The sequence below is a fragment of the Rutilus rutilus genome, assembly GCF_951802725.1.
Source record: "Rutilus rutilus genome assembly, chromosome: 9".
NCBI lineage: Eukaryota > Metazoa > Chordata > Actinopteri > Cypriniformes > Leuciscidae > Rutilus > Rutilus rutilus.
Window position 1 is genome coordinate 3,445,919 of NC_140223.1, and position 16,639 is coordinate 3,462,557.

The following is a 16,639-nucleotide window of genomic DNA, read 5'->3' on the forward strand; positions in this document are numbered from 1 at the left end:
ACCGCCCGCCACCCGCCCGAATTTAATTAAAATATTACTTTTCGTCACGTCATCCGCCCAATCCGCGGCTGTAACCGCCAACCGCGCATCTCTAGTGCCTTACACAAAAAATAAAAACATTTGAAGAGTCAGGACTGATGTTTGCTATTATAATTAGGTCAGAGCTACTAAAATATCAGTTTCATAAGTGCATCTTAGATTTTATATTGTTCTGGGTGCACAAACTGCAGATTATATTAAAAAAAAATTATGATATAAAAATATGAACTTATTGGTTATCGGTATCTGTATCGGAATCGGCCATGAGAAGGAATTAATTATTGGTTATCAGTTTAGAAAAAAAAAAAGAAAAAAAAATTATAATATATATATATATATATATATATATATATATATATCACATTGTTTATCCCTAGTAGGTTTTATATGGATTAGTCTATATTTAAAGTATACTCCAGTGATGTTTTACATTTGATTACTTCTTGATTTCTGTTGTAGTCTATAACTTATCTGAATACCACTGTTAGTACATCTTCTAGAAAAACCTAAAGCACTATTAATTATTTAATTTGTATTTTTGTTCTGTTGTATTTTTTGTCAGTTTAGTTTGTGATTTAGTTTCTTTTTTCTTATTGTGTTGCTGACTGTTTGCTTGTCTTCTGTAATTGTTTTGAGAACTTTTACTTACATTAACCTAGTATTAGTGTTTCCTGAAGTATTGATCATTGTGAAATTTCACTGACATTTAAAATTACTCATATCATGAAATAGGACTTTTATCATATCACTCACTAATAATCGTGATTTCAATATTTAGCAAAATAATCGTGATTATGATTCTTGCCATAATCGAGGAGCTGTAAAGTATACCTTAAAACATTTTCTTCTTACATTTCATAATGAACTCCGAAAAGCTCAGTGCCAACTCATTTTCCATTAATTTTTTTTTCTCGTGAATTGGAATGTGTGCAAAGGATTGTGGGTGAAGGACACGAAGGATACACGTGATGCATCCTTCAAAATGAGCTGAATTAAGGACGCAAAACAAAAGTTGACTTCAAATGATCCTTCAAAGTATGCTTGATGTTGTGGCAGTCGAGATATGCAGCCTTACTAGGACACAGCATCAGTTTGAGTAGCACCCGCAAATTATGTACAATATCCCAGAAATCAATCTTTATCAATCTCTTCGTTCATAATGTTACTTACGGTTTTCCTTCCAATAATTGGTTCAGGTCAAACATCTGCATTGTCCACTCGGAGGACAACAACACAAACACTAAAGCTGACCACTGAGATGAGGAGAGTTTCTCATTACGTAATCCTCCATAGATCATATGAGGTTGAGCTTCATTCACTAGAGAAAGATCACCCAGTTCATTCAGACAGTGAAACAGATTGATGTATTTATCTGGAGAGGGATTCCCACTGATCTTTTCTTTAATATAGTGAACTGTTTTCTCATTGTTGTGAGAGCTGTTTGCTGTCTGTGTCTTTAGTTCTTGTAAGAGACTCTGATTAGACTCCACTGACAGACCCAGAAGGAAACGAAGGAAAAGGTCCAGATGCCCATTTTTACTGTCTAAAGCCTCATCCACAGCTCTCTGATGGAGATCACATAGTGAAACTGTGTCTCCATTAGTTGGTTTGGTAATCTGGTCAAACACATTGATGTTATTGTTGATAAAGGAGAGATGCACATATAGAGCTGCTAGATGTTCCTGAATGCTCAGATGAACAAAGCAGAAGACTTTCCCCTGACACAAGTCCAACTCCTCTCTGAAGATCTGAGTGCACAATCCTGAGTAAACTGATGCTTCGGTCTCATCAATGCCACACTCGCTCAGGTCTTCCTCATAGAAGATCAGGTTGCCTTTCACAAGCTGCCGATAAGCCAGTTTCCCCAGTTTGACAATCATGTCTTCATCTTTCACTTTCTTCTCATAGTCCTTCTCATGTTTGATGTTGGTCTGAATGATCAGGAAGTGTGTGTACATCTGAGTGAGAGTCTTGGGAATCTCTCCTCTCTCTGCTTCACTCAACATCTTCTCTAGAACAGTGGCTGAGATCCAGCAGAACACTGGGATTTGACACATAATAAAGAGGCTCCTTGATGACTTCAGGTGTTTGATGATTGTATTAGCCAGACTCTGATCACTGATTCTCTTCCTGAAGTATTCCTCCTTCTGTGGCTCATTGAAGCCTCGTACCTCTGTCACTCGATGGACACACTCAGAGGGGACGAGATCCGCTGCTGCTGGTCTGGAGGTGATCCAGATGAGAGCAGAGGGAAGCAGATTCCCCACAATGAGGTTCGTCAGCAGCTCGTCCACTGAGGCTGATTCAGTCACATCACACAACCTCACAGCGCTCTGAAAATCCAGAGACAGACGACACTCATCCAGACCATCAAAGATGAACAACACTTTATACTCATCACTGGATATGTCCATTTTTTTGGTTTCAGGGAAAAAGACATGAAGAAGATCTGAAAGACTGAGTGTTTTGTCCTTCATCAAGTTGAGCTCTCTGAAAGCAAGTGGAAATATGAGCTGGACGTCCTGATTCTCTTTCCCTTCAGCCCAGTCCAGGATGAACTTCTGCACAGAGACTGTTTTCCCAATGCCAGCGACTCCCTTTGTCAGCACAGTTCTGATGGGTTTGTCTTGTCCAGGTAAAGGTCTAAAGATGTCACTGCATTTGATCGGTGTGTCCTCTGTTTCTGCTCTCCTGGACTGTGTCTCAATCTGTCTCACCTCATGCTCATTATTGATCTCTCCACTTTCACTCTCTGTGATGTAGAGCTCTGTGTAGATCTCATTCAGGAGTGTTGGGTTTCCCTGCTTTGATATTCCCTCATACAAACACTCAAACTTCTGTCTCAGATTTGATCTCAATGTTTTGAGGACTTCAGGAGGTTTAGTGTCATGGCTGTAAGATTAAAATACCACATTATTACACAAGTCAGAGAAGTAAATGGCAATAAAAAAAATTTAAAAAAATATTATTTGTTTGCTGTATTATGGGACACAGAACATCATTAGGTTTCTGAAATGTTTCAATTATTAATCATGTGTTTGAGTTAGGGGTGGGCAATATGGCAAAAATATCATATCACGATTCTTTTCAGAAAAATCACGATTCACGATTTTATCACAATTTGTTTTCTTGTTGGTTTTACTATTTTGCAAGTGACTGAGCATTACAGCCAAACTAATGTCCCTATTTTAAAAAACAAAGCCTTACAAGGTAACAAAATATAAGATATAAAAGAATGGCAGATATTTAGGTCAAAGTGGCGAAGATAAAAATCTTTGTTCTTATTTTTTAATAACAAAGAAAATAATGACAAAGATAGACATTACATATACACAACATAATATACAAATGAAATAAACAGTGCTTTATGTTTTCAGTTACAGTAGGTGTATTTAACAGTAGCATTCAAGAAATAAATTAACGAATATAAAAATAAAACACTACATAGACTTATTAAATTATACATTGATGCTTATTAATGCTACTATTAAAGTTATCAAAGCAGTGAGTGATTTTCTCTTTGTTTTTTGTTGTTTTATTAGCATTAAAGTGATAGTTCCCCTAAAAATGAAAATTGTCATCATTTACTCTCTCAAGTTCTGCAAGTTTCTTTCTTCTGTTGAAATTAAAAGTTATTTTGAAGAATGTGGGTAACCAAACAGTTGCTGGTCCTCAGTGACTTCCATGGTATATATATTTCCTATGGAAGTCAACGGGGACCAGCAACTGTTTGGATAGCCACATTCTTCAAAATATCTTATTTTGTATTCAGCACAAGAAAGAAATGAATACAGGTTTGGAACAGCATTAGAGTGAGTAAATAATGACAGAATGTTCATTTTTGGGTGAACTATCCCTTTAAGGACAAGCGACAGCATGTTTACTATTAGGCCACTGTCCCTTTAAGACCGGCACGCATCTAGCATACACGCATATGCGCATGATTTTCTCTCAAATGTTTGCTTTCACTTTAGACATAACCAACTGTGTTTATGTAAACCTTGTGTGTATTTGACAGTATTAACTCAATAAGACTCGAAAGATAAGTCCAGTAAACAGGCGCTGTTTGACAGGCTTTTAGTGCCAGTTGTTTAATGTTTAACCGGCAAGGCTTAAAAGCACATGTAAATAATGAACTTTTGTGAACTGCAGTATCCCGTGAGTGTAACTACCTCTGCGTTAACATGTGATGTGAAAGTACATCACGTTGTACAATATATTGAGAGGGAGGCGCCAGAACTGCAACTGATAGAATGTGCTGTAGATACTACGATATTTCTTCAAAAGAGGATCGTGGAGACATTTTAATTGCCCACGATCAAAAATCGTGATATCGCACACCCCTAGTTTAAGTGATGTGTGATGTGCATTGCAGAACCTAAAATTAAAAACAACAAAAAGTCCTATATTTTACCTGAAACCAGGACACATGCTTTCATTAAAGTCTTGTGGTTGAATCACAGGCTTGTACACAGTTTTGTTTTCAACTGGTCTGGATGGAAGATTTGACCTTAAATCAGAATGAAGAGGGTAAAGAATCATACACACTGATATTGATGTAATTGTGTCATTAACTGAGTAACAGACCAACAGCTTTTACAGTGTGTGAATGTATTAACAATATAATACATAGCGCTTTACACAAGAGCACAATGGTATTAATAGACTGAAACTTACAGGATTTGAACTTAGAATTTTAAGATCATTAAACTGCTGCATATTTATAACAATTTCATAAAAATCAAATACTAGAAGTATAACTTTTATAGAAATGATATACCTGAGATCAGGCTGTGTGTTTCCACTCTTAAACTCTATTGGCGGATCCATAGAGCGGTTACTCTTCATAGACACACAGCTGGACTCTGGGTTTGAGCTCTTCTGCTGGACTGAACTGGTTTTCAAACTAAGTAAAATAAAAAGCATACAGACTTATAAATGTTTTGCACTTTTACAGGAATCTGGGGAAAGACCAGGAAGTGTTGTTACATTTTTGCTTTAAGGTCTGTAACTCAGTGGTGTTTTGCACTGTGTCTCAAACTTTGATTATAATTATTTTGAGAAATTAACTTACTGGTTTGCAAATGTTAAGCATGATTCAAAAAATGTACCAAAGCAACTGAGAAAAACAGTAATATTAGGAATTAGGAATACAAAACAAACAAATTGAAAACAACAAGTGGGCCCTTTCATACACCCCGCGCAACGCAGCGCCAGGTGCGACGCAAGTGTTTTTTGCTAGTTTCAACCAGACACAGTTATAATTTTCATGTCCTGCCTCACGTTGTTTAAATAGCAAATGTATTTGTGCCCATGGGCGTGCTGGTCTGAAAACAAGGTGTGTTCAAGCGCATTGTTGGCACTTTGCTATTTTAAGGAACTACGGAGCCCGGGAAGTCACCTGTGGGAGAAAAAAAAACAATCCATGGCGACGGTTTTGCAATCCGTCCGCTCAGTTTATAAACTGTACTCACGAATTCTCAAACTGTTCCCTCGGTTTAACAAACCGTACCCACGAGTTTCTAATCCGTGCTCTCAGATTTGTAAACCATGCCTTCAGTTTTTGCAGTCTGTACCCTCAAATTCATAAACCGTGCCCACGCTTTCACAATCCGTTCCCACGGGTTTTGTAAACTGTACTCACGGATTTGTGGCTCACTCGTTTGTTGTGTACTCACTCACTTGTTTTATTGAATATTAAGTGGAATACATCAAATTGTCTTAACTGCGTCTGCATGCTTAAAGTGATTCTCTAGCGGGTATGGGTGGAATATACGATTTAATATGAATGACGTGCATCAAAATCTTTTGTTTATTTGTGATAATCTTAGCACTTTATTATTATTGTCTAACCTGTATTATGACTGATATTTGACGAATTGCTTTGTTCATTTTTTTGTACGTTTTGGACAAAAGCGCCTTCTAAATATGCCTAAAATGTAATAATAATAATAATAATAATTATTATTATTATTATTAATTGAGTTAATAACTATAAATGTGTTCACTTAAGACAGTAATATGTTTATCATAAAATCATTTATGAATGCTTTATTTTTAAGCAAAAATTATGCAAAAAATGTAGGCCTACTTTATCCAAAACTGTAAAAGGTTAGGTTATAGCCTATAATAATAAAGCATTGATAAATTATTTGATGACAAACATATTACTGTATTACTAAGTGAACTCGTTTATAGTTCATTTATAACTCAAATAATAATAATAATAATAATAATAATATTATTATTATTATTACTACATTTTAGGCTACATATTTAGAAGACGCTTTTGTCCGAAACTTACAAAAAAATATCAGTCATAATACAGGTTAGAAAATAATAATAAAGTGCTAAGATTATCACAAATAAACAAAAGATTTTGATGCACGTCATTCATATTAAATCGTATATTCCACCCATACCCTCTAGAGAATCACTTTAAAGATACAGACGCAGTTAAGACAATTTGATGTATTCCACTTATTACACAATAAAACAATATACAATAAGATTCGTTAACAACGTGTTCTTCTAAAATGAGAGTGAGCCACAAATCCTTGAGTACAGATTACAAACCCGTGGGAACGGATTGTGAAAGCGTGGGCACGGTTTATGAATTTGTGGGTACAGACTGCAAAAACTGAAGGCACGGTTTACAAATCTGAGAGCACGGATTAGAAACTCGTGGGTACGGTTTATTAAACCGAGGGAACAGTTTGTAAATTCGTGAGTACAGTTTATAAACTGAGCGGACGGATTGCAAAACCGTCGCCATGGATTTTTTTTTTTCTCCCACAGGTGACTTCCCGGGCTCCGTAAGGAACTGAAATAGACTGAGCCATTGACCAACTGAAACCTGCTCTAAAGTCAATGGCGCAATATTTTTTTTGTTATTTAAAGGGCGCGTTATTAATATGTGCCTATAAGCGGGTACACAACACGCATACACTCTGCTTATTATTACACACACAGGGACGCACAGCAGCACACAAACATGCACAATATTAAAAATAAAATATTATATTATATATTAATATTAATTATATAAAATACTAATATTGTGTACATAAAGATATGGTGGAATCCGGCTGGTCCCGTAGATGGTCTGCTTGCGTGCTTTAACCTCACTCACTCTCACACACACACACACACACACACACACACACACACACACACACACACACACCTTTAACCTCCTGCACAAGCAGATCCGTTTGCGCTCTGTGTTCTGTGTTCAGTCTTTCCGTGTAAATAGCGAATCCGCCGTAGCGCGAGCACAATTACTCATTAAAAGAATAGGAACAACCCTTTTAGACCATGTGCTGGGCGCGTCAATTTTTCCTGTTGTTAAACTAGAAAAAGTGGATTCGGACACTCCCTAAGTGCACTTGCGCTTTAGACCATGCCCTTAGATCGTTAAAGTAGAATTATAGAATAATTCAACTCAGATGAACATCAACCTCGATCACATGACTCTTATCAAAGGCACAATGGAGTACGAAGGCTCAACCAACTTAAGAGACCAATGTTTTGCTGACCTTTAAAGATAAACCACCTTACTGTACTCCAGTAACGGTACTCTTGCTGTGAAACATCACTGTTCTGGCCAGACACTATGAAGCTTTGAACAAATCTGAACCAGCGGTTAGAAAAATCCACTCAATTTTACACCTACTCTATATAAAGGTGGAAAAAATCTCAGCTTACATTTTCTTGATGTCATTGCTAGTATAAGACTAAATATACATATAGCAAAAACTATTTTGCTTTTTAATTTAAAAAAAATTCATACTAAAAGCATAACGTATATAAATGATATACCTGAGATCTGGCCGTTCGTCTCCACTCTTAAACTCTATTGGCGGATCCATAGAGCGGTTACTCTTCATAGACACACAGCTGGACTCTGGGTTTGAGCTCTTCTGCTGGACTGAACTGGAACAGAGAACAGATTCAGTTTAATCCTTTAGATTACTGTGTCCATTTTATTTAGCTTTGCAAATTCGCTTCCACAAATTCAGTGGTTCAAATTCGACAGTAAATTCAACATTGACATCCAGGAACTGCAGGAAAAGCAGTAGATTACCGAGGATACTCTCCATCTGCTGTCTCCATCTGCTACCTCACCACCAGGGGGTGCAAGCGCATGTTTTTGACAAAGACCAGAGCAACAGTTAGAGCAAGCCATTCATTCATAAAATGAAAATGATTATCTGGGTCAGTATCAGTGGCGGCTGCTGGTCTTTCAAAGAGGGGAAGCTCATTTTCGGCCTACGGCCTACATAATCGCAGCATTTATCCAATGACCGGCTAGTTTCGCAAGCACTGAAAAAAACTGTTCGAAGCAGCTCCATTGAAGTCACTGACGCTGGGCTTCAACAGGGAAATGCACTGTGACGCTACGGGAATGTATGAGAAGGAGATCGAGTCAGCCGACCTGCTGTATGTAACTGATTCTGAACGAACTCGTCTTTGAGATGAACGTTTTCTAACGGATTTTGAGTCAATAAAATATTAACACAATAGTACATATTTGACCATTCATTTTTTTGACATTATAGGGGAAGCCGAGCTTCCCTTGCAGTCTTAAAGAAATCCCCACTGGTCAGTATATATGCGGAAAAGATGATAAAGACACAAAAGCTGTGTTTATGTTTCATTCAATAACTTCATTGTTACTTTTCCTGTGTAGCCTACATGTCATCAGCTTTCTCTACCATGAACGGGATTAAATCGGTTTCCCTCACTACCTCATACTCAAGGATTCCCCTTCCGTCGGGACAAAACGCTATATATAAGTATGCCTACGTGTACTGCATTAGATTAAACTGGGAAGAGTCATAGCACTTGTATATAGTTGTCCTCCGTTAGTTTACCTGTAAGTCGCTTTGGATAAAAGTCTGCTAAATGACTAAATGTAGCCTAAATGTAAAATTGGCTTGACGTTGGACATTCGCACATTTAGGGACCACCTCTAAAGTTGCATACAACATTGGCATACACGTTTCTAACTTCAATAGCAAACTTTAATTTATTTTAATACATATCAAATAACTAAAGGGCAGTATGCCTGACACCTACATGAACACTTTACAGTTGGTTTTATGACTTTAAGTCGTTCTATTCAAATGCTATTGAAGTTAGAAACGTGTATACCAATGTCATGTAACTTTAGAGACGGTTCCTAAATGTGCGACTGTCCAACGTCAAGCCAACTTTATGCCAGTATATCACTGGGAAACGCTCAGCATTAAACTTTGCACGTTAATTTCATATTCTGAGTCCATCTGCTTGCCTGCAAGTTTGGTTTTTTATATCACTATATTAGTACATTAAAGGAACACTCCACCGTTTTTTGAAATAGGGCTTATTCACCGTCTTTCCTACATTTAGATAGGTGGGCAAACGCATTTTTGTCTCAGTGCATGCATTGTTTTAGTTTGGCAGCACCACCGATAGCTTAGCATAATGAATGGAATCTTTTGTTGCCAGCTAGCATGTCGTGAGTAAAAGTAAAAAAATAAAAAAAGAATTACTTCTTGTGGCCTGCGTATTCACAACGAGTACAAATAGCAATGCAGATTAAGACTAGGCGATTTCCTAGGCAGATATTGACTTGGGACTATATTAGGCTGAAGCACAGGCCTTGCATTTTAATGCATTGTATTTTTAGGGCTTGCATTTTTATGGGCTGAAATTCAACATGGTTGACTATTTAAGCTGTGAATATTTCAATTAAAAACATTTCAAACACCTTTTCATTATTAAAAATTCAATAATCCATATTCACCTTTCATATTTCACTTCCAAAATATTCAAACTGTTTAAAAATACAACCTATAATATTCAACAGGCAATTTTCGGTCCATTTTATTTCGCTTTGCAAATTCGCTTCCACAAATTCAGTGGTTCAAATTCGACAGTAAATTCAACATTGACGTCCAGGAACTGCAGGAAAAGCAGTAGATTGCCGAGCATACTCTCCATCTGCTGTTAGTCGACCTCACCAGCAGGGGGTGCAAAAGCGCGTGTTGACGAAGACCAGCAAAATTAGAGCAAGTCATTCATTCATAAAACTCATTTACAGCAATGTAAGTGTATTTGTGATTATTATGACGGCTGTTTTATGTTAAATTCAGTGCCTTCACGGTTACTTTCCTGTGTAGCCTACATGCATCTTTCTCTACCGTGAACGAGATTATAATGTTATTCCCCCGATAAGGATATACAGATCCAATGTTACATTTTTGAGGTTGACATATATTTCTCTTGGTTGTTTAGTTACCTTAACTTTATATTGTGGCGATGTGCTGCGCATGGCTATTAGGGTTTCCCTCAATCCTTCAGGATTCCCCTGCTGGACATCTAAAACGCTTAACGTAGCTTAATGGACTAATTACAGTGATATAAAAGACCAAACTCGCAGGCAAGCAGATGGACTCAGAATAACGCGCAAAGCTTAATGCTGAGCGTTTCCCAGTGATATACTGGCATAAAGTTGGCTTGATGTTGGACAGTCACACATTTAGGGACCGTCTCTAAAGTGTGTACGACTTTGGTATACACGTTTCTAACTTCGATAGCATTTGAATAGAACGACTTACAGTCATAAAACCAACTGTAAAGTGTTCATGTAGTGTCAGCCATACTGCGCACCCTTTGGAAATTTAAGTTTGCTATTGAAGTTAGAAACGTGTATAATGTTGTATGCAACTTTAGAGATGGTCCCTAAATGTGCGAATGTCCAATGTCAAGCCAATTTTACATTTAGTCATTTAGCAGACGCTTTTATCCAAAGTGATTTACAGTTAAACTAACAATAGGACAACAATATGCAAGTGCTATGACAGTTTAAGCTGATGCAATACACGTAGGCATACTATATATAGAGAGAGAAGAGAAGAGAAGAGAAAGTGTTAGTACTAATTGATCAAGTGTTGATTTTATGCCAGTATATCACGAAACACTCGGCATGAAACTTTGCGCGTTCATATTCATATTAAGTTCATATTCTGAGTCCATCTTCTTGCCTGTAGCCTACAGCCTACTTCCCCAATAAGGTGCAAGATTGGTCTTTCATATCACTGTATTAGTCCATTAAGCTACGTTAAGCGTTTTGTCCCGACGGAAGGGGAATCCTTGAGTATGAGGTATTGAGGGAAACCGATTATAATCCTGTTCATGGTAGAGAAAGCTGATGACATGTAGGGTACACAGGGAAAGTAATGAAGTTATTGAATGAAACATAAACACAGCTTTTGTGTGTTTATCATCTTTTCCGCATATACTGACACAGATAATCATTTTCATTTTATGAATGAATGTCTTCGTCAACAACACGCGCTTTTGCACCATCTGCTGGTGAGGTCGACTAACAGCAGATGGAGAGTATGCTCGGCAATCTACTGCTTTTCCTGCAGTTCCTGGACGTCAATGTTGAATTTACTGTCGAATTTGAACCACTGAATTTGTGGAAGCGAATTTGCAAAGCGAAATAAAATGGACCGAAAATTGCCTGTTGAATATTATAGGTTGTATTTTTAAACAGTTTGAATATTTTGGAAGTGAAATATGAAAGGTGAATATGGATTATTGAATTTTTAATAATGAAAAGGTGTTTGAAATGTTTTTAATTGAAATATTCACAGCTTAAATATTCAACCATGTTGAATTTCAGGCCATAAAAATGCAAGCCCTAAAAATACAATGCATTAAAATGCAAGCATGGTTAATGCAATGACACTTTTCAAGTAGTGCAATTCAACAGGCTTTTTATTTCAAAAACATTTGACATTATTTTACTTCCATAGTTAATGCAATGCCTATTTTTTTCAATTCAACAGGCTTTTTTGTTTCAAAAACATTTTGTTTTATGACATTTTATTATCACACTCTTATTATGAAGTTCCCGGAAGTGTGGTTGTTGTTGGTTGAGCACAAACCATAGACAGTATAAGAAGTGGACAGAGCCATCTCATTGGAACTCAGTTGAGACAAGTGAAGTGATTTTTAGCCATTTTTAGCGATTTTTTTTAGCACTTCCGTTCCTGACGCGCAGACTCAAACTGACTCAAACTAAGCTTGATGACGTGAGCAACCTGTCTGACAGATGTAAATCTTCTAGTAGCTGTGCGTGCAAACTGCCAACGTTAATCTTGCAGAGACGGCGAGCTTGAGCAAAGAGTTATTTGGCGTGAGTAAGCAGGAGTAAGTATTCTGATTAATTATTTTGTATAGTATTTATTTTAAAATGTAACGCCAGGGCTTCTCCCTTGACGTCCCCCAGATTGCCTGCGAGCTTCTCCTCCTGTCTCTACGGTAATTTCTCTACTGTGCGACAGAGAGTCGAGTGGTTATGACGCAATCGTTAGCCTATTTTTACAAAATCTGCTTCTACGGGGCCATAATGTAACATAGAAGGTAATGGAGCCCTTTATACATTGTCGTGTTTCTTTAGAAATAAATAATGGACAAATGGAGTCTTTAAAGCCTCAGATGTAAAGTTATTCGCTGTCAAAGTGACGCCAAAATGAATTGGAGTCAATGGAATGCTAACGCAAGTGAAGTCCTGCTACAAGATGGCGGCACGCGGCCGGCTTCAACTTCCGGTCGATGGATTACCCGCCTCCTGGCACAAACGGTGTTAAGTGAACTATGGTGTATGTTGTACATAAATAAACGGATGATAGGTTAACTTCTGAAGTCTGGCCTTTCAGTGTAACATCACAATCTGTGATATTTTTCTGTGATGTAATTCAACAACAAACACTGTTAAATATTGTAAGTACCTGCCTCCCTCAAGCTTTATTGGCTTGGAAACTGATCTAAAAGCACAACTTTTCTCTGCAATACTGTATTATTTGGAATAACCATTGTATTTTGTAATAAACAAAAGTGTTTTTTTGTTTTGTTTTTTAAAAGCTGGTTTGATAAGGGTATCGTTTTAGTTCGACATTAGTTTAACACTCAGGGATACGTTATGATGTATGAAGAGTTTCTTATGCACTTTAATGGAATTTTCTCTTGGCTTTTCTGCAGTCAATTATGGTATAATTTCATTATATAGATATGTGTTGTCATTGGTCGATATGCACATAATTAACCCAACTGATACAGTATGTGGTAAAATTTGTTATTTTACAGTCCAAAAACAACAAAGCTATTCATTCTCTATATCTAAAGGAGGTTATCACCAATTCTTGCTCTACTGCTTAATGGACTAAATTTGTTAATGACCTTGATTGGGAAAGTGTTTGGTTATTACCTCATTATTATTTTTCTGTGACAAACAAGGTGAAAGACATTTCTTTCAAAATACAGTTTTTCTGAATTGCTAAAACACTAAACCCCATTCTCTGAACCAAATGCTCAATAGCTTAAACCAATTTGTCGAATAAATCACTCTTTCTGTAAAACATTAAAGAAGTTCAGGTAGTTAAAACACTGTTTGCAAATCTCATGCAATCTTTTTTGCAAAACTCTAAACACATTCTCACTCAGTAAAACACAAAAATGTTTTAAAACGCTAAACACAGGCAGGCAAAAGTTAAACAACTACAACACAGTTGACTCAAACTACACCCAACAACTCAAAATGATTCACACTTATTTCTAATGATGTGACCAAACCAACTGTACAAAATACAAGTCAGTTCAGACTGAGTGCCATAACTGACTCAAAATGTTGCACTGAATGTTGATACCAACAATGGATGGAAGCATAAGAGGGAAAGGAGGAAGAGTACGTGTGTAAGAGAGGTGGTGAGCAAGGAGGATGAGGACGAGGAAGAGCAAGGTGTGGAGAATGTTGTCAAGGCTGGATCTGGCTTTAGGGTTTTTCGCTTTGCCTGGCAAGAGATGACGTTGCCTGTGATGTCAGACTCAACCCATTCTTGAAGATGTAATGCTAAGGCAGAATGAATCTCTCACTGACATTGATTTTGCAGTTGCACAACTCTTCTGCATGTACTTTACTGTAACATGCTTTTCATTTAGAGTATTTTTAACCTTTTTGGCTTTTGCAGTTGTGTCACTGTATTTTCACAGTATGCAAGTGCTGAATGTAGAAATTCACTACACAATATTCAGTACAATACTATACTTGCAGTGCATACAGTATACAATTTATTCACCTTACTAGTGTAAGTTGTCATTACTATACTTTTTTACGTAATGTTTTGCATGCTTTGGATTCTGTGTTCTCCATTTTTTGACGTAGTGTTTAATGAATGATCTGTAGTGTTTATAATATTGACTCATGTGTGTATGATCTGAAAGCATTGTTTGAATTTGAGCAGATAAAATGGTTGAGGCAATTGTTTGATTTTGCCAGAAGAGTCAGAGATTCTCTGATTCTCAAATGTGGTTTGAAAATTTGATTTTGTGTTTAAGGGTTTGAGAAAGTGAGTGATGGTTTCACGAAACGTGTTTTAGCAATTCAGAAAAACTGTAATACACAAATTCTACCCTGTCAAACATTTCCTTAGTAAGTTTAAGAAAGACATTTCAAAGACATGTTAGTTGCTCTTTTTTGGAACAGTCCCCCACATTGTCTGGCATTGTAGTCATGTGAAAAAGCTATGGTATGGTGTCCATGTTTATAAGGAAAAGATACTCTTTTATTTTGATTTGCATTTTGAAAATTTAATTTTTGGATTATTTGTGAATAAGGCTTTTGTAATTAATCTGTTAATTTTATTGGTCAAACTTCACATTCACAAGTGTAAGTTTTCTAACAAAAAGCCCCTTTTCTTAGTAGTCCTCCTTAAAGAATTTCAAATTACTTTTCTACAATTCTAGTACTAATAGAAAAGCTATTAAGAGTGTGTAGAGTATTTGGTGTGTTTTTATTTTTATTTTGTGTGTGTGTGTGTGTGTGTGTGTGTGTGTGTGTGTGTGTGTGTGTGTGTGTGTGTGTGTGTGTGTGTGTGTGTGTGTTTTTTGCTCCCCTGGCTCCAAAGTATCATTTTGTTGTTGTTTAACTTTAAAGCATAAAAAATATTTTTTAAAAAGGGACAAAGCTAAAAACAAATATATATATAAAAAAGTACCTGCATCCTGTAGAAAGATCTTCATCTTTGGATCCTTGTGAATCAGCCATGATGAAGCTGCAGGAGAATCTGATGAGTTTGATCTCCTCCACTGACTCTGAATGAAAAAAACATTCAGACACTACATTAAATGATTAAATAATAAAGCAATCCTCATAATTTAGCTGAACATACAGTCAAACCGAAAATTATTCAAACACCAGATTAATTTTTTTTTGTTCATTTATGTAAGTGATGATAGCAAAATAAAGTACACTGTGACATTTTATATCCAAAAATTCTTCATACAGTGACTACCAGTAAAACTGATATAAATTTGGGCCCAAAAATGATTCAGACACTTTGACCTGACCATGTGTTTTTTTCTCTTTTTTTATTTTATTTAATTGCTAATGCGACCTTTTTACACACATACTGAACAAAATCGCTTGGTCATTGGTTGAGCTAAACTGGTATTATCTAATTGTGTAACTTAGTTATATTTAACAGCTGACAGATGTGTGAGACAGTCTAACAGAAGGACGGACAAAACCAGTCAAATATCAACTGATTTGATAATTCTGAGTTCTTGTCATATTTTATTACCATTTTCTAAACTATAGCGAATAAACTGTGATAGTGTGAGAAATGTTGAAGGTTTCTGAATAAATTTTGTTTTGACTCTCTCGAGGGCGGTAAAAAAAAAAGGATAATGTGACTGCTTTAACTCAAGCTCAGTGATCCATGTTTACGCATATGCTGTTAAATTTATGAAGAATCACAGACATTACGAAACACAAAAGAAACCTCGAAATGAAACAAATCCTTTCGTATCAAACAATCACTTAAAATGTCCTCCGAGATTCATATGAATATAAGGAAGTCACACACATGAACACTCACCTTGATCAAACTTTTACAAGATACAGGTTCTCAAATCCTCTTTAACTTTATAAAGATACTTTAGCTTTAAATGTTAGCTTTAACATCAGAAAGATACACGGAAATTCCTGCGTAAACGTTGTTAAACACATGTTCTGTTTTTCTCCTTAAAATGGCGACAGGTTTAACTAAGTTATCCTTTCACTTTGTATTTGTGACGAGAGAGAGAGAGAGACGGGTCAGTAGTAGGCTATCAATCATAGACTGTAAAAAAAACTGGTATCAATCAACTTCTCTCTCTTTCTCTGAATTCCGGTGAGAGATAAAAGTCTGATCCAAACACAGACCGAAGCTCATCAACAATACCATGCAAGCATTAGCAAATTTGAATGTTATAAGACAGTCTAATAATAAAGAGATATGTTGTCGCTATACGTCGCCCTCTGCTGACAGAAAACAAACAAACAATAATAATAGTTTTTTTAATGCGACCAAATTTCATTAAAGGTATAGTTACGTTAACCCAAAAATTAAAATTCTGTCATTAATTACTCACCCTCAATGCAACTTCCACTCAGAAAGTAAATAAAAAATATATATATAATACTGACTGATGGTTGATTTCTGTGAGTTGTTCTGTAAATGAACATGTCATTCATTAGGTTCTCAGATATTTTTTTCTTTGTTAA

The 16,639-nt window shown here is 36.3% G+C and overlaps 1 protein-coding gene across 2 annotated transcripts in view; it reads right to left on the reverse strand.

The window, feature by feature from the left end:
- Positions 1-16,356, reverse strand: part of LOC311296915 (NACHT, LRR and PYD domains-containing protein 3-like) — a 37,622-nt gene extending 21,266 nt beyond the window's left edge. For both annotated transcript variants that reach the window (XM_084418908.1, XM_084418907.1), the window contains exons 1-6: positions 15,972-16,356; positions 15,090-15,186; positions 7,861-7,974; positions 4,820-4,945; positions 4,454-4,549; positions 1,210-2,931 (exon numbers count right to left, since the gene is read on the reverse strand). In XM_084418908.1, the coding sequence (XP_084275034.1) occupies positions 1,210-2,931; positions 4,454-4,549; positions 4,820-4,945; positions 7,861-7,974; positions 15,090-15,139 (2,108 nt within the window). In that variant the 5' untranslated portion in view covers positions 15,140-15,186; positions 15,972-16,356. The remainder of the gene's footprint in view (positions 1-1,209; positions 2,932-4,453; positions 4,550-4,819; positions 4,946-7,860; positions 7,975-15,089; positions 15,187-15,971) is intronic.
- Positions 16,357-16,639: the final 283 nt, after the last annotated feature.